Source organism: Watersipora subatra, chromosome 5 (assembly GCF_963576615.1).
Source record: "Watersipora subatra chromosome 5, tzWatSuba1.1, whole genome shotgun sequence".
NCBI classification, from domain to species: Eukaryota; Metazoa; Bryozoa; class Gymnolaemata; order Cheilostomatida; family Watersiporidae; genus Watersipora; species Watersipora subatra.
Genome location: NC_088712.1, coordinates 14,280,207 through 14,303,655, shown reverse-complemented (window position 1 = coordinate 14,303,655; position 23,449 = coordinate 14,280,207). Strand labels below are relative to the sequence as shown.

General features: G+C 35.6%; 1 protein-coding gene across 2 annotated transcripts in view; it reads right to left on the bottom strand.

The window, feature by feature from the left end:
- LOC137396509 (alpha-(1,6)-fucosyltransferase-like) overlaps positions 1-23,249 on the bottom strand; it is a 116,126-nt gene extending 92,877 nt beyond the window's left edge. Inside the window, exons 1-11 of one of the 2 annotated variants that reach the window (XM_068082814.1) lie at positions 23,036-23,249; positions 21,642-21,756; positions 18,066-18,165; positions 17,159-17,306; positions 14,343-14,457; positions 10,649-10,789; positions 6,559-6,658; positions 4,950-5,064; positions 4,631-4,762; positions 2,952-3,131; positions 1,793-1,943 (exon numbers count right to left, since the gene is read on the bottom strand). In XM_068082814.1, the coding sequence (XP_067938915.1) occupies positions 1,793-1,943; positions 2,952-3,131; positions 4,631-4,762; positions 4,950-5,064; positions 6,559-6,658; positions 10,649-10,789; positions 14,343-14,457; positions 17,159-17,306; positions 18,066-18,165; positions 21,642-21,756; positions 23,036-23,226 (1,488 nt within the window). In that variant the 5' untranslated portion in view covers positions 23,227-23,249. The remainder of the gene's footprint in view (positions 1-1,792; positions 1,944-2,951; positions 3,132-4,630; positions 4,763-4,949; positions 5,065-6,558; positions 6,659-10,648; positions 10,790-14,342; positions 14,458-17,158; positions 17,307-18,065; positions 18,166-21,641; positions 21,757-23,035) is intronic. The other variant, XM_068082813.1, reaches the window with a different exon arrangement.
- Positions 23,250-23,449: the final 200 nt, after the last annotated feature.

The following is a 23,449-nucleotide window of genomic DNA, read 5'->3' as shown; positions in this document are numbered from 1 at the left end:
GTAAAACAAAGTCGTTATTTCCTAGACCATAACCGATTTTCAGCTGGCAAATGACATTTCTGTTTTGGTAATCTAGTTTGCAAAATATAATGTGCGCAGTATTCACTGGTTCAAGCTATAATAGCGGAAGCAATTTTCTTAATAAAATAAGAAGGTCTCAAGCACCAAAAAAAAATTGGCTACATTGAAGATATCTGCTATCAAAATACACTCTGAATAAACTCAATCATATAGAATAGTAAAATGCCTTTTGTCATACTCTTGTACTTGTACTCGACCATCGATGTTTGTAGCAGACCCAACTCTTCGCATTTGAGGGATAAAACAATCCTATGATGTCATCAAAAATTTACTTGTGAGCGAAAATGAGAGGGAAACACGAGTTATACATGATGCTAGGTTAATAATCTACCACTGATTAGTGACAGGTGAACTGCGAAGAATATGAGAAGCCTCTACGAGTGATAATCAATCAATGATTAGTGACAGGTGAACTGCAAAGAATATGAGAAGCCTCTACGAGTGATAACCAATCAATGATTAGTGACAGGTGAACTGCAAAGAATATGAGAAGCCTCTACGAGTGATAATATATCAATGATTAGTGACAGGTGAACTGCAAAGAATATGAGAAGCCTCTACGAGTGATAATCTATCAATGATTAGTGACAGGTGAACTGCAAAGAATATGAGAAGCCTCTACGAGTGATAATATATCAATGATTAGTGACAGGCGAACTGCAAAGAATATGAGAAGCCTCTACGAGTGATAATATATCAATGATTAGTGACAGGTGAACTGCAAAGAATATGAGAAGCCTCTACGAGTGATAATCTATCAATGGTTAGTGACAGGTGAACTGCAAAGAATATGAGAAGCCTCTACGAGTGATAATCTATCAATGATTAGTGACAGGTGAACTGCAAAGAATATGAGAAGCCTCTACGAGTGATAATATATCAATGATTAGTGACAGGTGAACTGCAAAGAATACGAGAAGCCTCTACGAGTGATCATATATCAATGATTAGTGACAGGTGAACTGCAAAGAATATGAGAAGCCTCTACGAGTGATAATCAATCAATGATTAGTGACAGGTGAACTGCAAAGAATATGAGAAGCCTCTACGAGTGATAATATATCAATGATTAGTGACAGGTGAACTGCAAAGAATACGAGAAGCCTCTACGAGTGATAATATATCAATTAAGACCAGCGCTCCTCTAGCTAAAAGCACTGGCTTTGAGAATGACAATTCAAGTATAAAAATAAAAGCTTTTGTGTCATTAGTAAAAAATAAACTTAACAAAATTTTAGTAGATTTTTCAGAAAGTATCAGTATTTTTCTATAATTTGCGACTTGTTTTATGTTTGCGAAGATCTGATTGCTAGGATGTTTCAAGATTAAAATCGACGACACTTCATCAAAATTTCAACGCTGAGAAGAAACATGTCTTAAAATGACATCATCAGTTGCTATCGGCTAATGCATTCAAGTTGTAGCATTACGCATTATATTCTGCCAGTCTCGTTGCAACTATAGACGTCACAATCGCACTTAACAAATTTTATCGATTGTAACCTTAAAAAATCCTGGCAGTCAGATCACCTCAAACATCAAAAACAACCGCAAATGATAGAAAAATGCCCATACTTTCCGATAAAATCTACTGGGTGGATTTTATCGGAAAAGCTTATTAAAATTTTATGTAAGTACCTCTTTAATACCAGGTCAACACTAAAATGAAACTAAGAAAAATCCCTCTTGTTGTATATTAAACGGAGCAAACCTGAGAAGAGAAGGTGCAGACGAGGTAGTTGGTAAGTGAGAGCATATGTATGTCTATGATGACGCCCCGCAGAGAGTTGTCGCTATAGCGACTGCCCATACCAGCTGACTGAGCGATTGATACGTCTCCAATGAACTCATAGTCAGGGTACCTGCAGGATAAAATCATGTAAACCTAACTAACAGCCTGTCTGTTTACTGCATCAAATCATTATATTGTTATACTTCAACATATTATTGGCAGCGTCAATAAATAATATGATAACGAAATTGTCTGATACAACTACAAGGAAACATTAACGCAGTCAATCAAGTCCGTAAAGCTGCCTTCATTTGAATTAATCTATAATGGAAAGAATATGGTTCGATATGTTTGATTAGTGTTCGATATTAATGTACCGGCTGCCGCCAAGATATTATGTTTAATTATAAATAATTACGGTTTATTGTGAAATTTATGATAGAATGATTCTGCAAACCATATTATAGATGACTCAGAAAAGGAGGACTTATGGATGCCTGAATATATTAGAGCTTCGTGACTTGGCAATTTAATTGTTTGGTGGCAATTGTAAAGGTGAAAGATTCGAAAATCGCCCGACTGTTTTCAGAGTGAGCGATAAAATCATGTAAACATAACTAACAGCCTCTGAATATATATATATCAGCCTTAAAACATTATGACAATAAATAATATGATACAATAAAACTGCTTAATAGTAACAATACAAGGAAATTTTACTGCAGTCCATGAAGTCAGCAGAGACAGTTTTTAGCTGCTTCAACTTGAATCAATTCATAATGGAATCAGAACCAGTATGCGTTAGTCGTGTTCGACATTAATGTAGCGACTGCCACCAATACACTGTCTATAAATATAAATAATTGCGTTTTTTTGTATGAAAAGTTTGATAAAATGACTCAACAAAGGAGGCCGGATGGAAGCCTCAGCAACGGAAGATCTAAGAATTTTTACACATACATTTTGTTGATGCAGCCACATGTTACTAGTAAGTAAAATAACTGGGAGAGTCAATTAAAATATTAAAACATTTAAAAAAGTAATGAAAATCGCTTTTTTTTTCATTCCCAAAAAGAAGTGTTCGCGAGATTCCAAAACCAAAGTCCTAGCATGGCGAAGAAGAAACATAGTGACCTACTTTTCTCTGGCATTGGGAAGGACAGATGGGTCATCTGATGCAATGTAAACTCTCCGCTTGTCGATACGACCAGGAATTCTTTCCTGTATGAGGAACCACTCAGCCACGTGTTCCATGTACTCGTCTATACCGTGGTAAGCTGCCTCTGTACCCACCTTGTCTGTCCGCCGCACGTGTATCCTGTGTCAAAGTAGCTATAGATGCTTACCATTTCATCGGATGATTAACATTCATTCAGCCACTCATCCACTGTTGATTTACTTTACGGCAGCTCATTGGATACCAAGACTCACCTGACTGGTCATTAAGTTTTAGTAACTTGTGGGGATAGTGTGCTTGTCTATTTATGATAAAGAAAAATGATAAAATATTTAATAACAACATTATTGCTATTAGCTACACTGAATCGGATGATGCATGCTATAAGTTAGCCTGGGCATGGCTATCTTGCGGGGTGGGGGTGAGAAGGGGTAGTGGGGGGAGGGGGAGAGAGAACCTGGGACACATAGCAAAAAAAAGGTAAGATAACTTCTGCAAAACGAGCAACATATGTTACATATGACGCTCAGACTGATACTAATAAAACGTGTCGTTAGATTCAGATCTCATGATGTATTAGATGTGGAGCCTTTTAAAGCCTATCGTCACGGTCACGTGACTTTATCTAGTAAAAAGTTCCTATGTTTTTAATAGGCTGGTGGTTACGTAATACCCCGTTTGATTACAAAACGATAAGAACCAGAGGTTCCTATTCTCTCGCGTTTATACGTTTGCAGTTTTATTTCAATTCTCTGATAAAAAAATGGAGCGATTCAAAATCATCTATCAAAGCTAGGCATAGTCACACTGAGACCAGAACAGTTTTAAGCTTTACAACATATTATCGCAGGTTTTGACCAATTTATAGTTCTTCCTACTGGCTTTGGAAAGAGTATTTGCTATCAGATGGCATGATTCATTATGCGACCAATATTCCATACTTACCAACCAGCGTTTGTTAGCTGCCAATTCAGATTAAAAATAATACATAGTACTCGTGTAGATCATAAATAAATAAAACAAAACTTAGATTATTAGATAAACTTTTCTTTACTAGCAGTGTGCGTTCCATGTTGTTCTATTGCCACTTCCTACCATTTCCCAGAATGCCCCTTCGAGATAGACCGTCACATGAAACTCCTTCGGAAACAACGATTGTGATATTAGCAACTGCAGAAGTCGACTTTGAGAGTTGTCTTCCCCGGGTGTTGCTGTGTCCCAGGCTCTCTCTCCCAGTCCCCCCAAAAGAGCTATACCCAGGCTAGTTATAAGTTGTTTTACAGACATGTGAAAATTTACAGACATCACTAGAATTACTGATAAACACTAGCAACACGTCCACAATAAATTATTTTGTATGCCATCTAATAAGACATTTATGTCCAGCTAACTTCGACAAACGAATTAATTTTTGAATTTGTAACTAATACATTTTTCCATCAAACTGATATTATTTTTATACGAGCAAGTTTTATTCTACGAAGGTAGACTGTATCATGAAGATAAAATGAAGTTGTCCTTATTAGCTTCCTAGTAAAGCTGGTTGGTTACTTAATGTCGCTCAGATAGCATCACTGATTCTAGAATGTAAGTAATTCAGCCTCTTGTGTCAAAGAGGGAAGAGAGCTTGAAGACCTTACCCAACTATAGGTGTCTTAAAACCCATCTTAGACTTGACTTCATTGAAGTCCTGTTCCGTATGGGGCTGCATTCTCATCATATATTTGACAAACTGCGAGATGAACCAGACTGAAGGGTCTCCATGGAGCGTCCTATTCAAAGGTCAAACATAACTGACAACAGATGCAAAAGCTATAAGGAATGATATCAATGTACCAACGCTTTACTAGGTCATATTAAGCATATAGTTATAGCACAAAACATGCATTCATCTTTAAAACATTTATAACAAGATAGCACAACTCCTAAATAATTGATACAAGCAACTAGAGTGCTTACATTAGCCTCTGAGATAAATCTTCTGGAAAAGATAGAGGCATGTATGGAGGGCGAGCATGCAGGGCATCCACAATAGGCATAGAAACAACTTTCATTCCTTGAGCTGCCTTCTCCCCTACAAACAACCCAGTCTATATAATAACTATACCTACGATAGTGTGTACACAGCAGAGAACCTGACTAATGTTGACTATCTCTTGGAGCGATGTGGGAAAAGCCGGTATTGTAAACGGTTGAAGATGATCTTACACAAAATTCTAGATAATTCTATCAGAAAATATCAGTATTTTTCTATCATTTACAATTGTTTTTGATGTTTGGGGTGCTCTGGCTGTCAAGACGTTTCACGATTAAAATCGACAAAGTTGCAACAAAAAAAGTCATACAATGTGGTGTACAAACCAATAGCAATTATTTAATGCAAACACCCCTGGTAAAATCATCAAAAAATTTATATGTGCAGTGTACATATTAAAAATTAGTAACAAAATAATATGTTTGTTTTAGTAATCATAGTTACTTACAATAGGTTTAATGAATTTAGTGTATTTTGTCGTTATGATCTGAAACAAACTACAACAATACAATACACTTTGTGCAGTATGTACCGTAGAGAGTTATTACCTTTGAGACAGACGCATAACATAAACGTTTAAGTTAACTTTATTGAATTTAGCTTAGTAAACACGTACTTATACATTGCCTAAATTTTATTGCATGGCGAGAAAAACATCGTGTTCCATATTGCAAGGCCATAAAAAATTATGTTACGACGGTCACCATAACCCATGAGCAAAAAGTGCACATTTAGCGTGGCAACCCAAAAAGGATTATGCAGTACAGTAATACTTCAACACATTTCCTTGCATTATTTTTTATTTGTTGCTCTTTGAAAGCAAGTGGTAAGTTAGGACAATAACCAACATGTTCTTTCTGTTACAATATCTTGTTTTGAGTGTTTTATTTGCTTTTTTTAGAGTAGGGAAACCAATAAATATATATTTAATTGTTCTATATATAAATAAATTGCACCGAGATGCGAGTAAATTAACATACGAGTTCAGTCTCGGAACGCATTAAGCTCGTAAGTCGAAGTATGACTGGATATGATGAGAGCAATGGAAATCATAAGAACGGTTCAGCTGTGTGGTTACAAGTGCTTGTTAGTAGACTTGCAATTTGATTTGAATGAGTTGAAATCCAGTACAAAGGTAAATTTTCGTTGCTGAAACTTTATCACAATAACCGGGCAGACAGACTACGGACAAAAATTGAGATTTATATACATAAAAAAAGCTGTACTTAAAATCACTCCAACAATTCACTATATAAATACTGAAAAGGTTTTCATTGAATTATTATTGAAAAGAGGTTTGAACCGATTGCCAATCATTAAAAAGCAGTTTCTAAGGAGTCTCTATATATGAAAAGTGTAATTAAATAGTAATGTGACGGAATATATGACTCGATATTGGAGTTGTCAGCCCAATGTAAAGAGCAAACAAATTCACAAAAGAGCGTGTTCTGACTCATTCGCATGTAATCACTATAGAAATTTTTAGATACTTTACTTTTAATTTTTAGAACTTTTACTTATTTTTAAACTTACCACTCCATGGAGCAGCTAGTTGCCCAGGAGCTACATCTGTGCAAGTTTCGCTCATAGGTAAAAAAACTTGCTCCCAACCCCTAGCATCATATCTCCACCCCTACAAAATAAATACAAACATCTACAGCTAAAAAGGACTAGTAATAGCCACAGGTCCAGATATTTGTGTTATAAGTAATTTTCACCAGTTCCAACAAAAATGTTCTGATCAGTAGCTGAAAACTTTAGTTTTTCATTCCATATTCCGTCAATTAAAATAATAAAAACTATTCACGACCATTATTATACTATTATAAACGTATTATTATATATTAACATATTATTATTATATATTAACATATTATTATTATATATTAACATATTATTATTATATATTAACATATTATTATTATATATTAACATATTATTATATATTAACATATTATTATTATATATTAACATATTATTAGTATATATTAACATATTATTATTATATATTAACATATTATTATTATATATTAACATATTATTATTATATATTAACATATTATCAGTATATATTAACATATTATTATTATATATTAACATATTATTATATATTAACATATTATCAGTATATATTAACATATTATTATATATTAACATATTATCAGTATATATTAACATATTATTATTATATATTAACATATTATTAGTATATATTAACATATTATTATTATATATTAACATATTATTATTATATATTAACATATTATCAGTATATATTAACATATTATTATTATATATTAACATATTATTATATATTAACATATTGTTATTATATATTAACATATTATTAGTATATATTAACATATTATTATTATATATTAACATATTATTATTATATATTAACATATTATTATTATATATTAACATATTATCAGTATATATTAACATATTATTATTATATATTAACATATTATTATATATTAACATATTGTTATTATATATTAACATATTATTAGTATATATTAACATATTATTATTATATATTAACATATTATTATTATATATTAACATATTATTATTATATATTAACATATTATCAGTATATATTAACATATTATTATTATATATTAACATATTATTATATATTAACATATTGTTATTATATATTAACATATTATTAGTATATATTAACATATTATTATTATACATTAACATATTATTATTATATATTAACATATTATTATTATATATTAACATATTATCAGTATATATTAACATATTATTATTATTATATATTAACATATTATTATATATTAACATATTGTTATTATATATTAACATATTATTAGTATATATTAACATATTATTATTATATATTAACATATTATTATTATATATTAACATATTATCAGTATATATTAACATATTATTATTATATATTAATATATTATTATATATTAACATATTATTATATATTAACATATTATTGTTCACTACCTACTGGTAGTTATTACTCTTGCTATCATCACGGAGTAAATGCTGCAAAAGTATTCAAAAATACAGAAAGACAGTCAATCGTTGAAGGTGTTGGCGTGTCTCTCAACCAAGCTGAATAGAGTCTTGTTAGAAGCAGATGGTTTATTATAGCTTTCAGCCTGGCTTCGGACAGACAGACACCGATTCTATTACAGTAAAGATATATTTTTGTGGACCCCGCCATGAGACATTGATTCATTCTGGTACTGGAATTGTAAGGCGAAAATGTCGTATAGAGGGTATAGAAACCTATAGTAATTATAGAATGCAAACAGCCACGGAAAAAAACATGAAAATTTTATATACGTACAGTACATATTAAAAATTAGTAAAAAATAGTATATCAGCTTTAGTAATTATAGCTAACTACAGTAACTCTAATGTATTTAGTGTATTTATATATATATAGTACTTTATTGGCAATAATTTCATTTCACAAATAGAAATGTTTTTCTATATTTGTTGTTTATTATCTGTTTGAAATATTTGTTGTTTATGATCTGCTTACGGCTTACGACGATTCTTACTTCCTCCTTTAACGTCGTTCTCAATCTTACGGCCCACGGCTAACAAATTAAAGTTGTATATTTAGGTCTATAGTTACATATGTATAATGAATTAAGGTTTACAGTAAATATTATATTTAAAGCTAAAATGTATGATATATTTTCCCTTTTGCTTACGTTTCACTAATTTTCAATTCACTCACGCAATATCAAGCATTTACGAAACACGAAGAATGCTGAACTAGCTGAGAGAACGAGCATCGTATCTCTTTCAGGCGTTATGGGAGGGATTTTGGCAAATAGCAAATTAACATCTTTTCGGATTTCGGCAAATAGCATAACGGCATCTTTGTTATTCCGACGTATTCAGCACACCGACCGCCGAAATTTGAATTGCGAGAGACATTTTTGTTCACGTTGTATGCAAAAAAACGTCGTGATCCACATCGTAAGGCAAAAAACAGTAAAACAGGGACATCAGAACCTGATGGTACACAGCGCTTAATTTTAGACATATACAATTTTTTTGATTCGCAGCCTAGACCTTGCTAAATATATAGTGAGAAAAATCAATTTAAATTGACATTGAAGGTGTGCGCTCCCCTCAACATATTGTAAAATTCCCGTAATCATGAACAGTAAACCGAGTGGAAGTATTGAGAAAAAGGAAAACTTGTTACCACAAACCAATAATACTGCATTTACTGTACAGTCATTTAATTAAAAAGTTAGGTTTAGTTTTTTACCTTTGAAAGGCCAAAAGAGTTGAATTTGGAAAGATCTTGGAATGCATTAAGCTAATTTACTGTTTGTACAGCATAAAATCCCAATAAGGTGAACATTCTGGCAACGAATTATTACCGTTGTAGGAGCGTCTACTGTATTAGGTGTTTGTGCGTGCGTGTGATTTATTTCATCAAATACATAGTACATACAATTGCATACATACGAACAAGAAAACAAGGAAAAGTTTCAAACAATTGTGTATCAACGATCAAACAAAAGTAGAGATGATGGGGCCAGTGCGAAATAGCAGAGCTAAACCGGTCGCAGACCCAAGTCGACAGCATAAGGCGTAGACACCAACGCTCACCAAGCAGAGCTAAGGTGGAGCTCTATCTCCGTTTTAAACTCACCAATAGGTTTCATTAATTTCAACGACGCTGGCAATTTATTCCACAGTGCAGACACCACAAAGTTAGGTGTTCGTTGACCAGCAGATGAAGAATAAAAAGGAGTAGGAAGTGAGGGTGATTGAAATCGGGTGTTATAATGTGAAGGTTTTTGAAATGTTTGTGGATGATACAGTTTGAGTGCTCTACTAAGTGATTTGTAATTATACATTCTATCAGCAGTTAAAATCTTAGAGTCGTGAAATAAATCAAAAGTTGGGTAACCAAAAGGCTTTTTATATACCGTACTTTTCGGACTATTAGCCGCTACTTTTTTCTGATGATTTGAGCCATGCGGCTTATATAGGGGTGCAGCTATTCCGTGGCTTTTTTTTTCATCGCTAGGGGCATTAACCAGAATCTCCGGTTAGTGCGCCTCTCGCGGTGAAAGAAAATGCGAAACAATGCCTAACAGTACTGTTCCATTAGGCACTAGGTTAAAAAGCGTCGGTTAATACGAAACAGTGCTGTTAGGCACTGTTCTGTTTTAAACCGGAAAATTGCTGCCGTTTTAAAAAGCACCGTCCTGAGTTCTGCGGCCTATACAAAGGTGCGGCCTATGTATTGTTTTATTATCGTTTTTTTTTAAATAAAGCAGATGTGGCTTATATAAGGGTGCGGTTTATAGTCCGAAAAGGACGGTATATTACGCAAGATTTTATTTTGAAACTTAATTAATTTGTCAAGGTGAACCCAAGAAGCATTTGGTGTTTATAGTCTAAACTGAAATTTTGAATAAAACTAAACTCAAACAATCTCTTTGTAGCAAAAACATAGCAGAGTAAAAAGCTAACAAACTTCAAAGAATATCCCACTTTCCACCTGAATTAGCTTGTCATCCACAAAAATGAAACTATGAAAGAAAGCTTGTACCATAACAAAGGCAAGGAATATAGACTGGGTGCCTACGTGTGACTTGAGAATCATAGTCCTCTCTGTACCATAGGCTATCATAAAACAATAGATCGCGTGGTGGAGTTGACATCCAAATCCACAACTTTTGTTCAGATCACAGACTAACTTCTTGGCAGTGGAGCAGTCCTTTGGGTTCTAAAATGAGCAATATTCTGACTTGGATAGAGAGTAACACATGCAGGTGTGCCATGCTCCTGTCATAACTGACAGTGCTTGGATAGTTTCACATCCTTGAAATAAACTGCCAGAACTACTTAAAACCTATTAAAATTTTGTGTAAGTTTATTTTTATCAGAAAGTATCGATATTTTTTATCATTTATGATTGTTCTTTTTATGTTTGAGGTGATCTGACTGCCAGAAAGTTTCCAGTTTAAAATCGAAAAAGTGTGATTATGACATCTATAGTTGCAAAGAGACCGCACTGACAGACTAGAGACACGTATCGCTGCTACTTGAACGAAAAAGCCGATATGAAGTATAGCAGTGATAACAACTAGTGACGTCATTTCGGCATGTATTTCTCTTCTGAGCATTTTAACCGTGATCAAGTTTTGTTGATTTTTATCTTAAAACTCTCTGGCAGTCAGATCACATCAAACAAAAAACAATCAAACATGATCGAAAAACATACACAATCTATTAAACTTTTGTGAAAGTTCATCTTTAAGCTGCCATGGGTGGTCCTAGTATTGACAAAAGGCTTCTTTCACCTTAAATGTCAGAAGGAAAGACAAAGGAATTCTCCTCAGTACTTTTTCTGAAGATAATTTCAAGTGCAGCAGTCACCAAATAACCCTTTCACGCATGAGTACATAAGGAAAAAGAGCAAGTACCCTTTCACTCACAGGCGTTGAACCACTGGCCTTCTGGTTGACAGTCCAGAGTGATAAACACAACACCACAACTGCTACCTTCCAGAAATCATGGCTTAGTTGACAATTTGTCTGCTCTAATGGTTAGTACCACCTGATTACTAGCCAACTCTTACCACACTCTAAAAGCTACTATCACAGAACTGTGCTAACAAACTGACCTTGGCATAAGAAAACAAAACATTACGATTGGCTAGTGTGTGTATTAAGCATCAATAACCACCCTAATGAACTAGGGTTAGCCGCCAACTGCTTGAAAACTTGTCCACGCTTGTCCAAGTAGGCTTGTAGCAAAAACAAGACCGGCCAAAAGATTTTCTAAGTCCAGCTTCAAGTGTGCGTTCTTATCTCAGAGTATTTGCTTAAAATGTTGGACCACACCCACCCTTATTGCTGGTTATGCCCTCATGCGCAGTTTAACCACATCCACCCTCACTGCTGATACTGCCCTCCTGTACAGCTTAACCGCACCCACCCTTATTGCTGATCGTGTCCTCATTTACAGTTTAACCACACCCACCCTTACTGCTGATTCTGCCCTCATGTACAGCTTAACCACACCCATCGTTATAGCTGAGCCTGCCCTCATGTACAGCTTAACCACACCCACCCTCACTGCCGAACCTCCCCTCATGTACAGCTTAACTACACCCACCTACTGCCAGTTCTCTATCATGAATACCTTAACCTCGACCAATCTTACCTCTAAACAATCTCTCCTATACAGCTCAAAAATACCAACCTGAAGATAATGGAGATGCCTTTGCATAAGACTCTGCAGCTTTTTTACGTTTGAGGTGATCTGACTGCCAGGAAGTTTCAAGTTTAAAATCGAAAGTGATCATGACATCAATCCATCGTTTTTTTTTACGTCATCAAGTCGTTTGCACATGCGTTCGTTCACGAAAAAGCCGCCATATTTGTAGAAAAAGTTCGTTTTTCTTTGATTTATTAGTACTTTTAAGTGTTGTTTTGATACTTTAATAAAAAAATTGCAAACAAAAACATCATTTTCAAATTATCATTGCAAAAGCTTCGTGTTTCTAATGATAAAATTGTCTATCAAGATGGCTGACAACTATAAAATGACATCACGAAAAAACGAAGAATAGTTGCAAAGAGACCGCACTGATAGACTAGAGACAGGTATCGCTGTAACTTAAACGCAAAAGCCGATATGAAGTATAGCAGTGATAACAACTAGTGAGTCATTTCTTCTGAGCGTTTTAACCGTGGTCAAGTTTTGTTGATTTTAATCTTAAAACACCCTGGCAGTCAGATCACATCAAACATCAAAAACAATCAAACATGATAGAACAACATACCTTCTGATAAAATCTACTAAGCTTTTATGAAAGTCCATCTTTAAGCTGCTATGGGTGGTCCTAGTATTGACAAAAGGTTTCGTTCACCTTAAATGTCAGAAGGAAAGACAAAGGAATTCTCCTCAGTACTTTTTCTGAAGATAATTTCAAGTGCAGCAGTCACCAAATAACCCTTTCACGCATGAGTACATAAGGAAAAAGAGCAAATGCCCTTTCACTCACAGGCGTTGAACCACCGACCTTCTGCTTGATACTCCGGAGCGATAACCACAACACCACAACTGCTACCTAGGAGGCACCATGGCTTGGCTATCAATTTGTCTGCTCTAATGCTAGTACCATTTCATTACTAGCCAACCCTGGACACACTCCTAGCTACTACCATAGAGTTGTGCGAAGAAACCTGCACTTGGTATCAGAGAACAATACATTATGTATGGCTAGTGTTAGCCTGTCTTGACAAACCATTGTTTTTGCGGAGTTGTCCCCTGTCGAGCGGGGTGAGCAAAACAACAGTTTGTCACAATACGCACTGCACCTGATGCATCAGCGGCACTGAAAGGGAGTTGTTCTCTTCCGTCTACGCAACTTGGCTGCGGTGTTATGTCGGTCACTCCAATGGTAATCATAACAAATTTAGTGCAAAAATTTACGTAGAAAAAAATAAGATGCAAACGTTTAACTAGAGACCAGTCTCTGCGGTAAACTTTAGTAGAACTTAGAACAGCAAAAACAAAAAGTATTTGCTTAAGCCTGGTTTTTATAAACGTCGCAAAGCACCTGCGACAGCACCGCAGGCTATTAGCGGTAAACTGGGAACCTACGCGCCGGGTACCGCCGGTAGTTGCCGGCGGCAACACAAGAGTTTAGCGCTGTTTAAATTTCGCGAAGAGCCGCAGGCAAACCCTTCCCGAAATGCACTGTACAGGTGAAGGTCAGCATTATAGAAACGGCACAGCGAGCAAAAGTTTTTATGCCGTTATCAACGATACAGCTTTATGTGAGCATAGCCGCCGAGCCTAGCATTGCAAGCGTTTTGCTGCACAATATTACCGCCAGAGTCTCGCAATCGATAGGGAAACCAGGCTTTAAAATGTTTTACCATACCAGCACTTACTGCTCAAGTGTGCGTTCTTATCTCAAAGTATTTGCTTAAAATGTTGGACCACACCCACCCTTATTAGTGGTTATGCCCTCATGTGCAGTTTAACCACATCCACCCTTATTGCTGAACCTGCCCTTGTGTACAGCTTAACCACAACCACCCTTATTGTTGATTGTGTCCTCATTTACAGTTTAACCACACCCACCATTACTGCTATTCCTGCCCTCAAATACAGCTTAACTATACTCACCCTTACTGCTGATCCTCCCCTCATGTACAGCTTAACTACACCCACCTTTACTGCCAGTTCTCTCTCATGAATACCTTAACCTCGACCAATCTTACCTCTAAACAATCTTTCCTATACAGCTCAAAAATACCAACCTGAAGATAATGGAGACGCCTTTGCATAAGACTCTGCAGCTCTGCATGCTCCTGTTCCCTCCATGCTTGATTGTTATCTACATGGGCCAGATTTACTAGGTCTACTTTCATAGATCTACAAAATCATGCTTCCATAGAGCAAACCGCTAGAAGTTGCTGGCTTTTTGTAACAAACACATATTTCGCATAATTTTCAAATTCGATGTGAAATCATCCATTCTTCCTGCTCATCTCTTTGCTAAACACAAAAATCTATCCTGGCATTTGTAAGGGTTATTGACTATACGTAATTTTAGTTCACATGGAATATTTTTTCAAATTTTGGAGAAACAAGCTTTTATTCACAGGAGTTTAAAAGGCTTTCTTTCAGAATAGCAAGTCAAGACAAAGAGAACCCTAGACGGCCTCTCTGCACTGCGATTGGAAGGAATGATGACCAAAGTTTGTAGGATACTTTAGTTTGATCTCCCCGCAGTGGCCATCCTGAATCAAAATCTGGTTAAAGAAAAACTTTTGTAAGAGGCAAATCTGTATTGTAACTTAGAAATCTCGAGTAAGAGGCAGTTTCTGTAGTTTCTGTACACCCAACAATACTGAAGGAATAAATACCAGTGACAAACCCCAACGACAGATGTTAAAAGATGACAAGGACAATATGAACATTTATTTATCTTGATCAGAAACACTCATATATTTCTGCGGTAGTTTCTATATCATTATTTTTGTGCAACAGAAAAACGTGAGTAGTGCAGCCACTTACAGTTTACAACCAGTCAGAAGGCCAGAATATCGACCATCGGAGAACAAAAGAGATGCTAATCCAATCGAAGATAAGAATATAAAGCGAGGAGTTTTGAAATCAAATATTGTTAGGCATTTGGGAGAAGGCACGCACAGTGTAGTATATACATTGGAAGTTTGAATGAACTCGGCCAAAATGTGGACAGGTGATGGACGACGACAGATGATGGACGACGGGCGATGAGTGACGGGCGATGAGTGACAGGCGATGAGTGACAGGCGATGGGTGAGAGGCGATGGGTGACAGGCGATGGGTGACAGGCGATGAGTGACAGGCGATGGGTGACAGGCGATGGGTGACAGGCGATGGGTGACAGGCGATGGGTGACAGGCGATGGGAGACAGGCGATGGGAGACAGGTGATGGGTGATAGGCGATGGGTGATAAGCGATGGGTGATAAGCGATGGGTAACAGGCGATGGGTGACAGGCGATGGGTGACAGGCGATAGGTGACAGGCGATGGGTGACAGGCGATGGGTGACAAGTGACAGGGACTTTCTGCAGAATATGCACTGCCTTTAGTATCGGCGACACTCCACCTTAGCCTTAAGTATCAGCTGGCTAAGTAGCATTCATTTCAAGTGCGGTAGCTATGAGCCCTGCGTCCTAAATTGGGTAATGCCTCGAGTAATTCATGGTTCAAAACCCCGTATTCATGCTGAAAGCACGGTCATGACGTCTATAGTTGCACTTTGCAAAAGAGACCAAGTATTTTTCTTTCGAGGATTTTAACCCTGATCAAGACTTGTCGATTTTAATCTTGAAACATCCTGGCAGTTAGATCACCTCAAACATCAAAAACAATCGCAAATGATAGGGAAACATACCGATACTTTCTGATAAAATCTACAAAGGTTTTGTGTGAGTTCAACTTCAACACTCACTTGTCTTGAGTAAGCTAACAGTAGATGTAGCTTGTGAACTTACATGTCTATAGCACTGCTAAAACATGAATATAACCTATGACATGTGATGTTCGCTTTCAACTTAGCTTTTAGCCACCTTTGTCTTCCTTTATTTTTAATTAATTAATTTTTAATAAATCTCACTTTTTCATTGTTTGAGTGTCCGTTAGTGTGTAAACTAGTGCTGGCCACGGGTAATAAAACTCTTTGAAATCGCAGGTTTATCTTCTCTCGAGTCTCGGGTAATAGAAATTTTGAGCATTTCGATCTTGCGGGCTCGGGTTTTGACTTGCAAGTTCAAGTTTTGGTACACGGATCCATCGAGTAGAATAGACAAAAACTCGGTCTATTGCTCCCTGCGCTCTAAGCATTGTTTAACAACCCGCCTGTTAACGCTGTGAGCACGAATATCAGTCGATGGAAAATAGTAAAAAAACAATAAATAAATTGAATAGAATTATAATTGCATTGTAAATTTTAAGATATGTCTGATGTTTAGAAATTTCAGACATAAAACCCGTATCAACAAATCCGATACCTGAACAATCCATTGGCCAAGAAGTACTCGTGCCCAGCACTACCATCTACCCGATACTCGAAAAACCCATTGACCAAAAAGTACTCGTACCCAGCACTACTGCAAACGCTATACCTGTCCACATTTCAGCCAAGTTTATCGAAACTTCCTACATACATACTCCATGCCTTATGCCAAGTCGCTAACAATATTTGATTTTAAAACTACCATTAAACCTCTATTTGACCGCCGCCTCCAATTGACCGCCACTATAGAGGAATGGTTGAAAATAGAGCGCCATGGGGTTCAATTAGAGGTTTTACGGTATGTTTGGTTCCTGTAAACTATCCTTTTAAGCACCCACTTGCAGGGCTATCTGATTCAGAATGACAGAAATCTCAGGGCTTAATCGCAGGGCTTAATGCTGCCGCTGAAGTCTAAAACAGCTTCAGCTGCCATCTTTATTCAAAGTCATCAGACATACAAACCGTTGGTTAACCAAATAAACAGAACATTTTGAGCAATACATAAACTACAAGCCCTTCGTAAGTACAATAACTGAAGGCACTCTGTATCCAATATTTGGACTCACCTGTAACGCTGTGCCACATTTTCAAGCACTCGCTTGGTCTCGTCAGACTTTACACTGCCAAGACTTGACTTCACATAGTACCAGAGTTCTTGAATATTGTTAGAAAGTTTAAAACGAGCTGTCTCATGCTCCAGACTAGGACCTTCTCCTACAGCAAAATAACATCAAATGACCGGAGCATTAGATATACCTTTTCAATCCAAACTTCAACATAATGAATAATTTTTCAGCAAGTACAAGTAACAAGTAAGGAAATGGCAGGCAAATGCATTATGAAGCGTTTGTCATTGCCAACCAAGGAACATAATATGGAAAATTGCCTTCTCTTACATTCTTGTTAACATTAAGAAAAAGCAGACAACTCCTTTGCTATCACAGTCACTTTATAACAGTTATTCAACTAGTGTGATCACTTGTCCAAAGGCATAAGCTGAAAGTTAATTGGTTCAAAAAATTGATGAACAGCTTGCAAATTCTGTCTGCCTTGTTACTACTGAGATCAATTGTGTTACACATACCAGATCTACCTTTACCATTATTTTATACTGCTTCAGGTAAAAAAACGATCAAATACAGCGTACCATCACAATGAAACAGTCTTCCAAGAGACTTGCGCAACACCTCTACATTTACTGGTTTTACAGTTAACGTTAAAAGCCATTTCTTAAACCTAGATTAATCCAGACCTGTTGTTTGAGTGTGCCAATTCCTGTGGGCCGGCCCAGCGCCTCAACTAGCTGCAGTGCTACTGTGCATGTGAGCCTCATCATGATTCAACGAGTAGGAACAAACTATTTTGTTTAACTTGATCAATGTTATAACCATTTCTTCATTTTGCTTAATGTTATATTTCTACTATTTGATAAAATGAAACACACAATCTCGCGCACACACAGGTAGTACATACCTGGTGTGTCAATGAGGCCATGCTTGCCTCCCTGCACATAATCATGTCCCTGGGCTTGTAGATCTCTCAGATTCTCTATATGAGTTTGTAGAGTTGACATCTAGAAATAAAGGAATAGATATACCAAAAGTTTAATTATCTAGTGAACTAGGCAACATTTATTGTAACAAAAAATTTAATAAAAGCAACAATTTAATAAGGCAATATAATATCATACTGCTATCCTATTGTCGTTAATGGCTATTGATAACTTGCTCGCAGTCACAGCGCAAATGGCTGAAAAAGTGTCGAGGCTTATTCATTCCGTAACATATTAGTGGCATTTTAATAGCAGTTGATGTGAAATTTTATGCTGAATAATTTGGTATCAAAACATTTTTACAGACTGTGTTGTTTAAAAGCTAGACAATTTATGCATGCCCTTGTCAAATATTAGATTTTACCAAATGTAATTATGGCCAGATGAACAATCTGATTTGGTGATGAAAGAGTTGAATAATGATTTTTTTGGAAAAAAAATCACGAATTTTGTCATAATTTTGCAAAAACCTGTGTTTCTTGACAAACAATCACATTTTGATGTGTATATGTAGCAGATCTGTAAACAATTATTCGTCATGAATCAGCATGAAACAGAATGTGTTGGAAACTTTTTACTTCATATGGAGCATCATGAATTTAATGTAGCATCAATGTATTTAAATCCATACTACCATAGTGTAATTAAATATAAATAGAACTAAAAATTCCTGTCATACAGCCCATGACCAAAGTGATATTGGAAAAAAGAAAGGGTACTGCTGATTGAGAAATGCAATATTAGCTAGAGTTGCCCCGATTTTGGTATCGGAATCGGTATCGGTGCCGATATGAGTGTCAAGTATCTGAATCGGTATCGGCCGATCTTTTCTTAAAAAATCTGAACCTTCCGATACTTTTTACAGATCAACCATTTAGCAGAAAACTGTATTTCAGCCTGCTATACTAATAAAAAATCATCAGCTGTAAGCTTCTTACTTTTACTTAATGAATTTCAGGCCTGCCACACAATTTATTTCATGTCTATAGCCTGATCAACACAGCGAAGGAAACTTTTTAGCCAGAACGTAAACAAAAAGTGTGGTATTTCCCAATTACAGCGATAGGTTTTATTGCAAGCAATCACGAACAAGATAACAAAAATGGGAAACAAGAACACAGTGTAATATTTCTATTTACTAGCATTACGAAAGTAATTTAAACAGTCGATGCATAAAGTTATCTATCACTCTCTTGATCCTGACGATACAATGGATCGTTTGTATTGTACAAAAAACGGTAACCCCAGTGGCGTATCGGTATGTAGCCTGTCCTCCAACATCTGTTGCAAGGGAATCCCCCTTCAGGACGCTTGGCTACATTGATAATGATGGAAGAAAAAAGACGTCTTACTGAGATAATTGAATCACTAACGGTTTTTAAAAGAAACATTGATTTGCTCTAAACTTGTACAGGCACAGCAGTTCATCTAACAATAGAAGAAGGACTTCGTTATCACAGATAGAACTGTACCACTAACAGTAATTACCTTTATTTACAAATTACAAGAAACATGGACTGTTTTGTTACTACATGCACGGTATGTCAGTATGTGAATATGTATATATTTTTTTCCATAAATGCAAACAAATAAATACAATAATATTCATGTTTTCTTTGCATTATGTTTGTATTTGCATAATAAAATGAGCTACTATCTATGCAACACAAAAGATCTGAATCGGTATCTGAATCGGATTATTTTTCAATTAGGATCGGTATATCAGATCGGTATCTGAATCGGCTGGTGAATTTAGAATCGGGGCATCTCTAATATTAGCAGTCAAATGGCACTGCAGTGCAATAAGAGAACGGCAATGGTAGCTGCAATAGTAGCTGTAATGTACTGGGTGTTATTATGTACAATAAACAGCAATAATGAAAGGAAAAGATTATATGTTTATATCTCTCCCCTGCAATAGGAGAAATGCAATATTAGAAGTAAAATGGCAAGCTGTTGTGTAATATACACAGTTTGAAAGTTGGTTGTGTTGAATGTAGAATGGTTTTGAGAGCGATCTGTAACAGAAAGCAAGCATTAGCATTCACGTGTGTCTGGAAGTTTTCTGCAAACTGGAGCAAAATAAACAAATGTTATTGTCATAAAAGGGGCATTGTAGTTCGGCCCTAGCTTGTACATAAGATGTAAAGAAATTTGGCTAATGTTCTAGATAATTTAATGAAACCTTCGGTAATTGGACAAAAAAAACACAAGCTAATAAACTGCGTACCACATTTTCGTACCTGTAAATCGGTCTACGCCTCAAACGGTCTACGTTTATTACAGAAACCTTCGGCAATTGGACAATACCATAGACTGGTGAAATGAGCATGTTTTTCTTGTGAAATGCGCACGACTTTATAGTTCTACTATCTGTCACAAGGCTTTGTAGGCGTTTTGTTGGCCGGTCTTAATTTTGATTAAAAAGGCTTGTCAGGTTTTAATGGCGATTTTAGGCCAAATTAATTTTTCTAGTTATGTATCATCCGATCAGATGATGAAGTTATGTATCATCCGGTAAGTTTTAGGATATTGTCAACAATTGTCAAAGACTTGGTAACATATTTTAATAGGTATATATGTGTTTTGTATCATGATTATACATGTACATACACGACTCCACAAAAGAATAATTAACTTTTTTGATGGGATTTCGGTACAAGGGTTTGGGTATGGCCATTGGTAGATACTTTTCAAGAGTTGTGTGCACATATGCATTTATCATAAAGCTCCCAAACACTCGCTTAGCTCGTGTTTAGTCGTGGGATAGAACTAAAAATGAATGATGCATCTGCAGAACTAGAAATGAAAACGCTAATTGATGAACAAGTTATTTTGATAGTCATACCTCAACATACGAGCTTAATGCGTTCTGCAATCAATCTTGTATGTCAATGTACTCATGTCTCAATGCAATATTTCCTATATAAAATAACTAAATACAAATTGATCCGTTTCCATACTAACATTCCTAAAAATTATTTCAAACTGGTTCGATGACAAATACCGCCTGATGATGTTTTTGGCTATTTAATGGCCATCCAGACCTGGCTCATACGCTCAAAGAGTTCTCATCTCTCAAGGCAGAAACTTAGTCGAAATTTCGCGTATATATCCATTTTATCGTATGTTGGGGCACTCGTACGTCGAGATATGACTGAATTTTTTATAAATAGTAGTTTCACCTCTTTAGTAGGACTATAATAGAGGTAACTAAAGTTGGCCTTTAGTCACCTCTACAGGCCTACCTAATTAGGAACATTTGTTCTTACATTCAAATCAACAGTAAGAAAAGCAGACAACTCTTCGTATAGTTGTGTTTTATTGTAGGTATTCAGAAGCAAATATTAATTTTTTAAATTCTCAACTGACACTACTTTAATCATATGCACCAAAAATTCGAATTTTATTATTCTCTTTTTTCAAAGAGCAAAAGACCTTCCCTAGAATAAGTTGAGCAATCTTGCATAACATGCAACATTTCAAATTGCACTGACCTTTTTCTGACACTCTCCTTCACTCATCTCGGCGGCATTCATTGCCTCTTTCGCCTGCTCAAGCTCTTTGTTCAACTCATCAAGTTGAGAGTTAACCTGGTCTTGCATTTTTTGCCTGGTGACAGTATAACAAGCTTAAACAAGCGACACAAAATGATTATGGAATTATCTGCTCCTAGTCTCTAATCAATATATAATGCCATGGAAAAGAAAGATATTAGACTGGCTGAAATCTACTGAATTACTCTATGATTAATAGAAGCATTCTATGGTTATTAGAATTATTCTATGATTAATAGAATGACTATGATTAATAGAATTTCTCCACATTTAATAGAATTACTCTATGATTAATAGAACTACTCCATGATTAATAGAATTACTCCATGATTAATAGAATTACTCCATGATTACTAATCTAACTAAAACATTCATTCATATAAATATTACGCTACGTTCTGTTATATACTTTAATTACTGTCAAAGAATGAAGTGTTTCTTTAAGATGACTCACCAAATTTTATTAGAAACTATCAGTTTGTTTCTATCAATTATGAATATTTTTATGTTTGAGGGGATCTGACAGCCAACATGTTTATAATTTAAATATCAAACATATAATATTAAGCCTTTACTTATTTTCATTTTCAACATTGTTGCTAATTGGGAATTCAGTCAAAAGCCATAAATTATATATTTAATCATTTTGTTCTGATCTCAAATACGTAAACCAAACAGTAAAATTGTTTAAAAATAACTAGATGAATGTCCGCTGTTGCGCGGGTAATAAAATAATTACCGAATGGATTTGAGTAACTTACCTGGTAAGCAAGTTTTTTTAGCTAGTAATTCTTAACTAGTCAAAATCTTTACTATAATAAGAGCCGTGCGTGAAACCAGCTTAATGATCGTAACAGTATGCCTAATGAGCAAGCGTTCTAGAAATAACCAATAGGATTGCCCCAAGCGCCTTAGGTGTCACCATTTTAATCGATGGAACAAATGAATGATGCAAAACTCAAGCTAATACTACATGTAGATTCTGCAAAAATTTTGCATTGCTTAAAAAGAGTCAGGGAAAATGTAGAAACTTAAGTCAACTTTTGTGACATTCGGTAGAACTGAAAAATTGACTCCTAGTCCATTTTTGCCAAAAAATCCAAATTAAACAGTATCTTAAATTGTTTTTTAACTTTAAACAAATATCGAAGCTTTAACGAAAATGACAAACAAACATTCTAAGTTAGACAACACCAATCATTGCAGCCAATAGAATTAGAATCATCTGCAAAATGTATTACACCCATATAAAAAATTACTAACAGCAGGGCCAGCTCAATTGCACAATGCTAGTGAGCTAGCCTTGCTGGAGTTGTCCTCACCATTTTCCTTACCTGATTTCCTGGGCTTCCTTTTTTAATTTGGCATTTTCTCGAGCAAGAGCTTTCAGTTTAGCCCTCATCACCCTGAGATCATCATCCATGTCATTTGAGCCATCAGATGGGCTGTTGAACTGGTAATAGCAGATGACAAGTATGGCCCACAAGAAAAAAAATCCAGCACAAAGTCTTGACCTCTTGAGCATGCTGCAGCAGCCAGGCAGATGTTAGCTCCTGAAATGGTGAGCAATAAACAGGATTGGGAAATATTTACCAACTAGTTATTAATCAGTTGATTCCCACACCAGTAAATACTACTGGGAAAATCCCTGTAAAAACAGAGTAGAGAAAAATGTAGTGGAAAAAAATTAAAGGTTGACTTGCAACAAAATTCACATTACAGTTAGTTGGTATCAAAAGATTCACCAT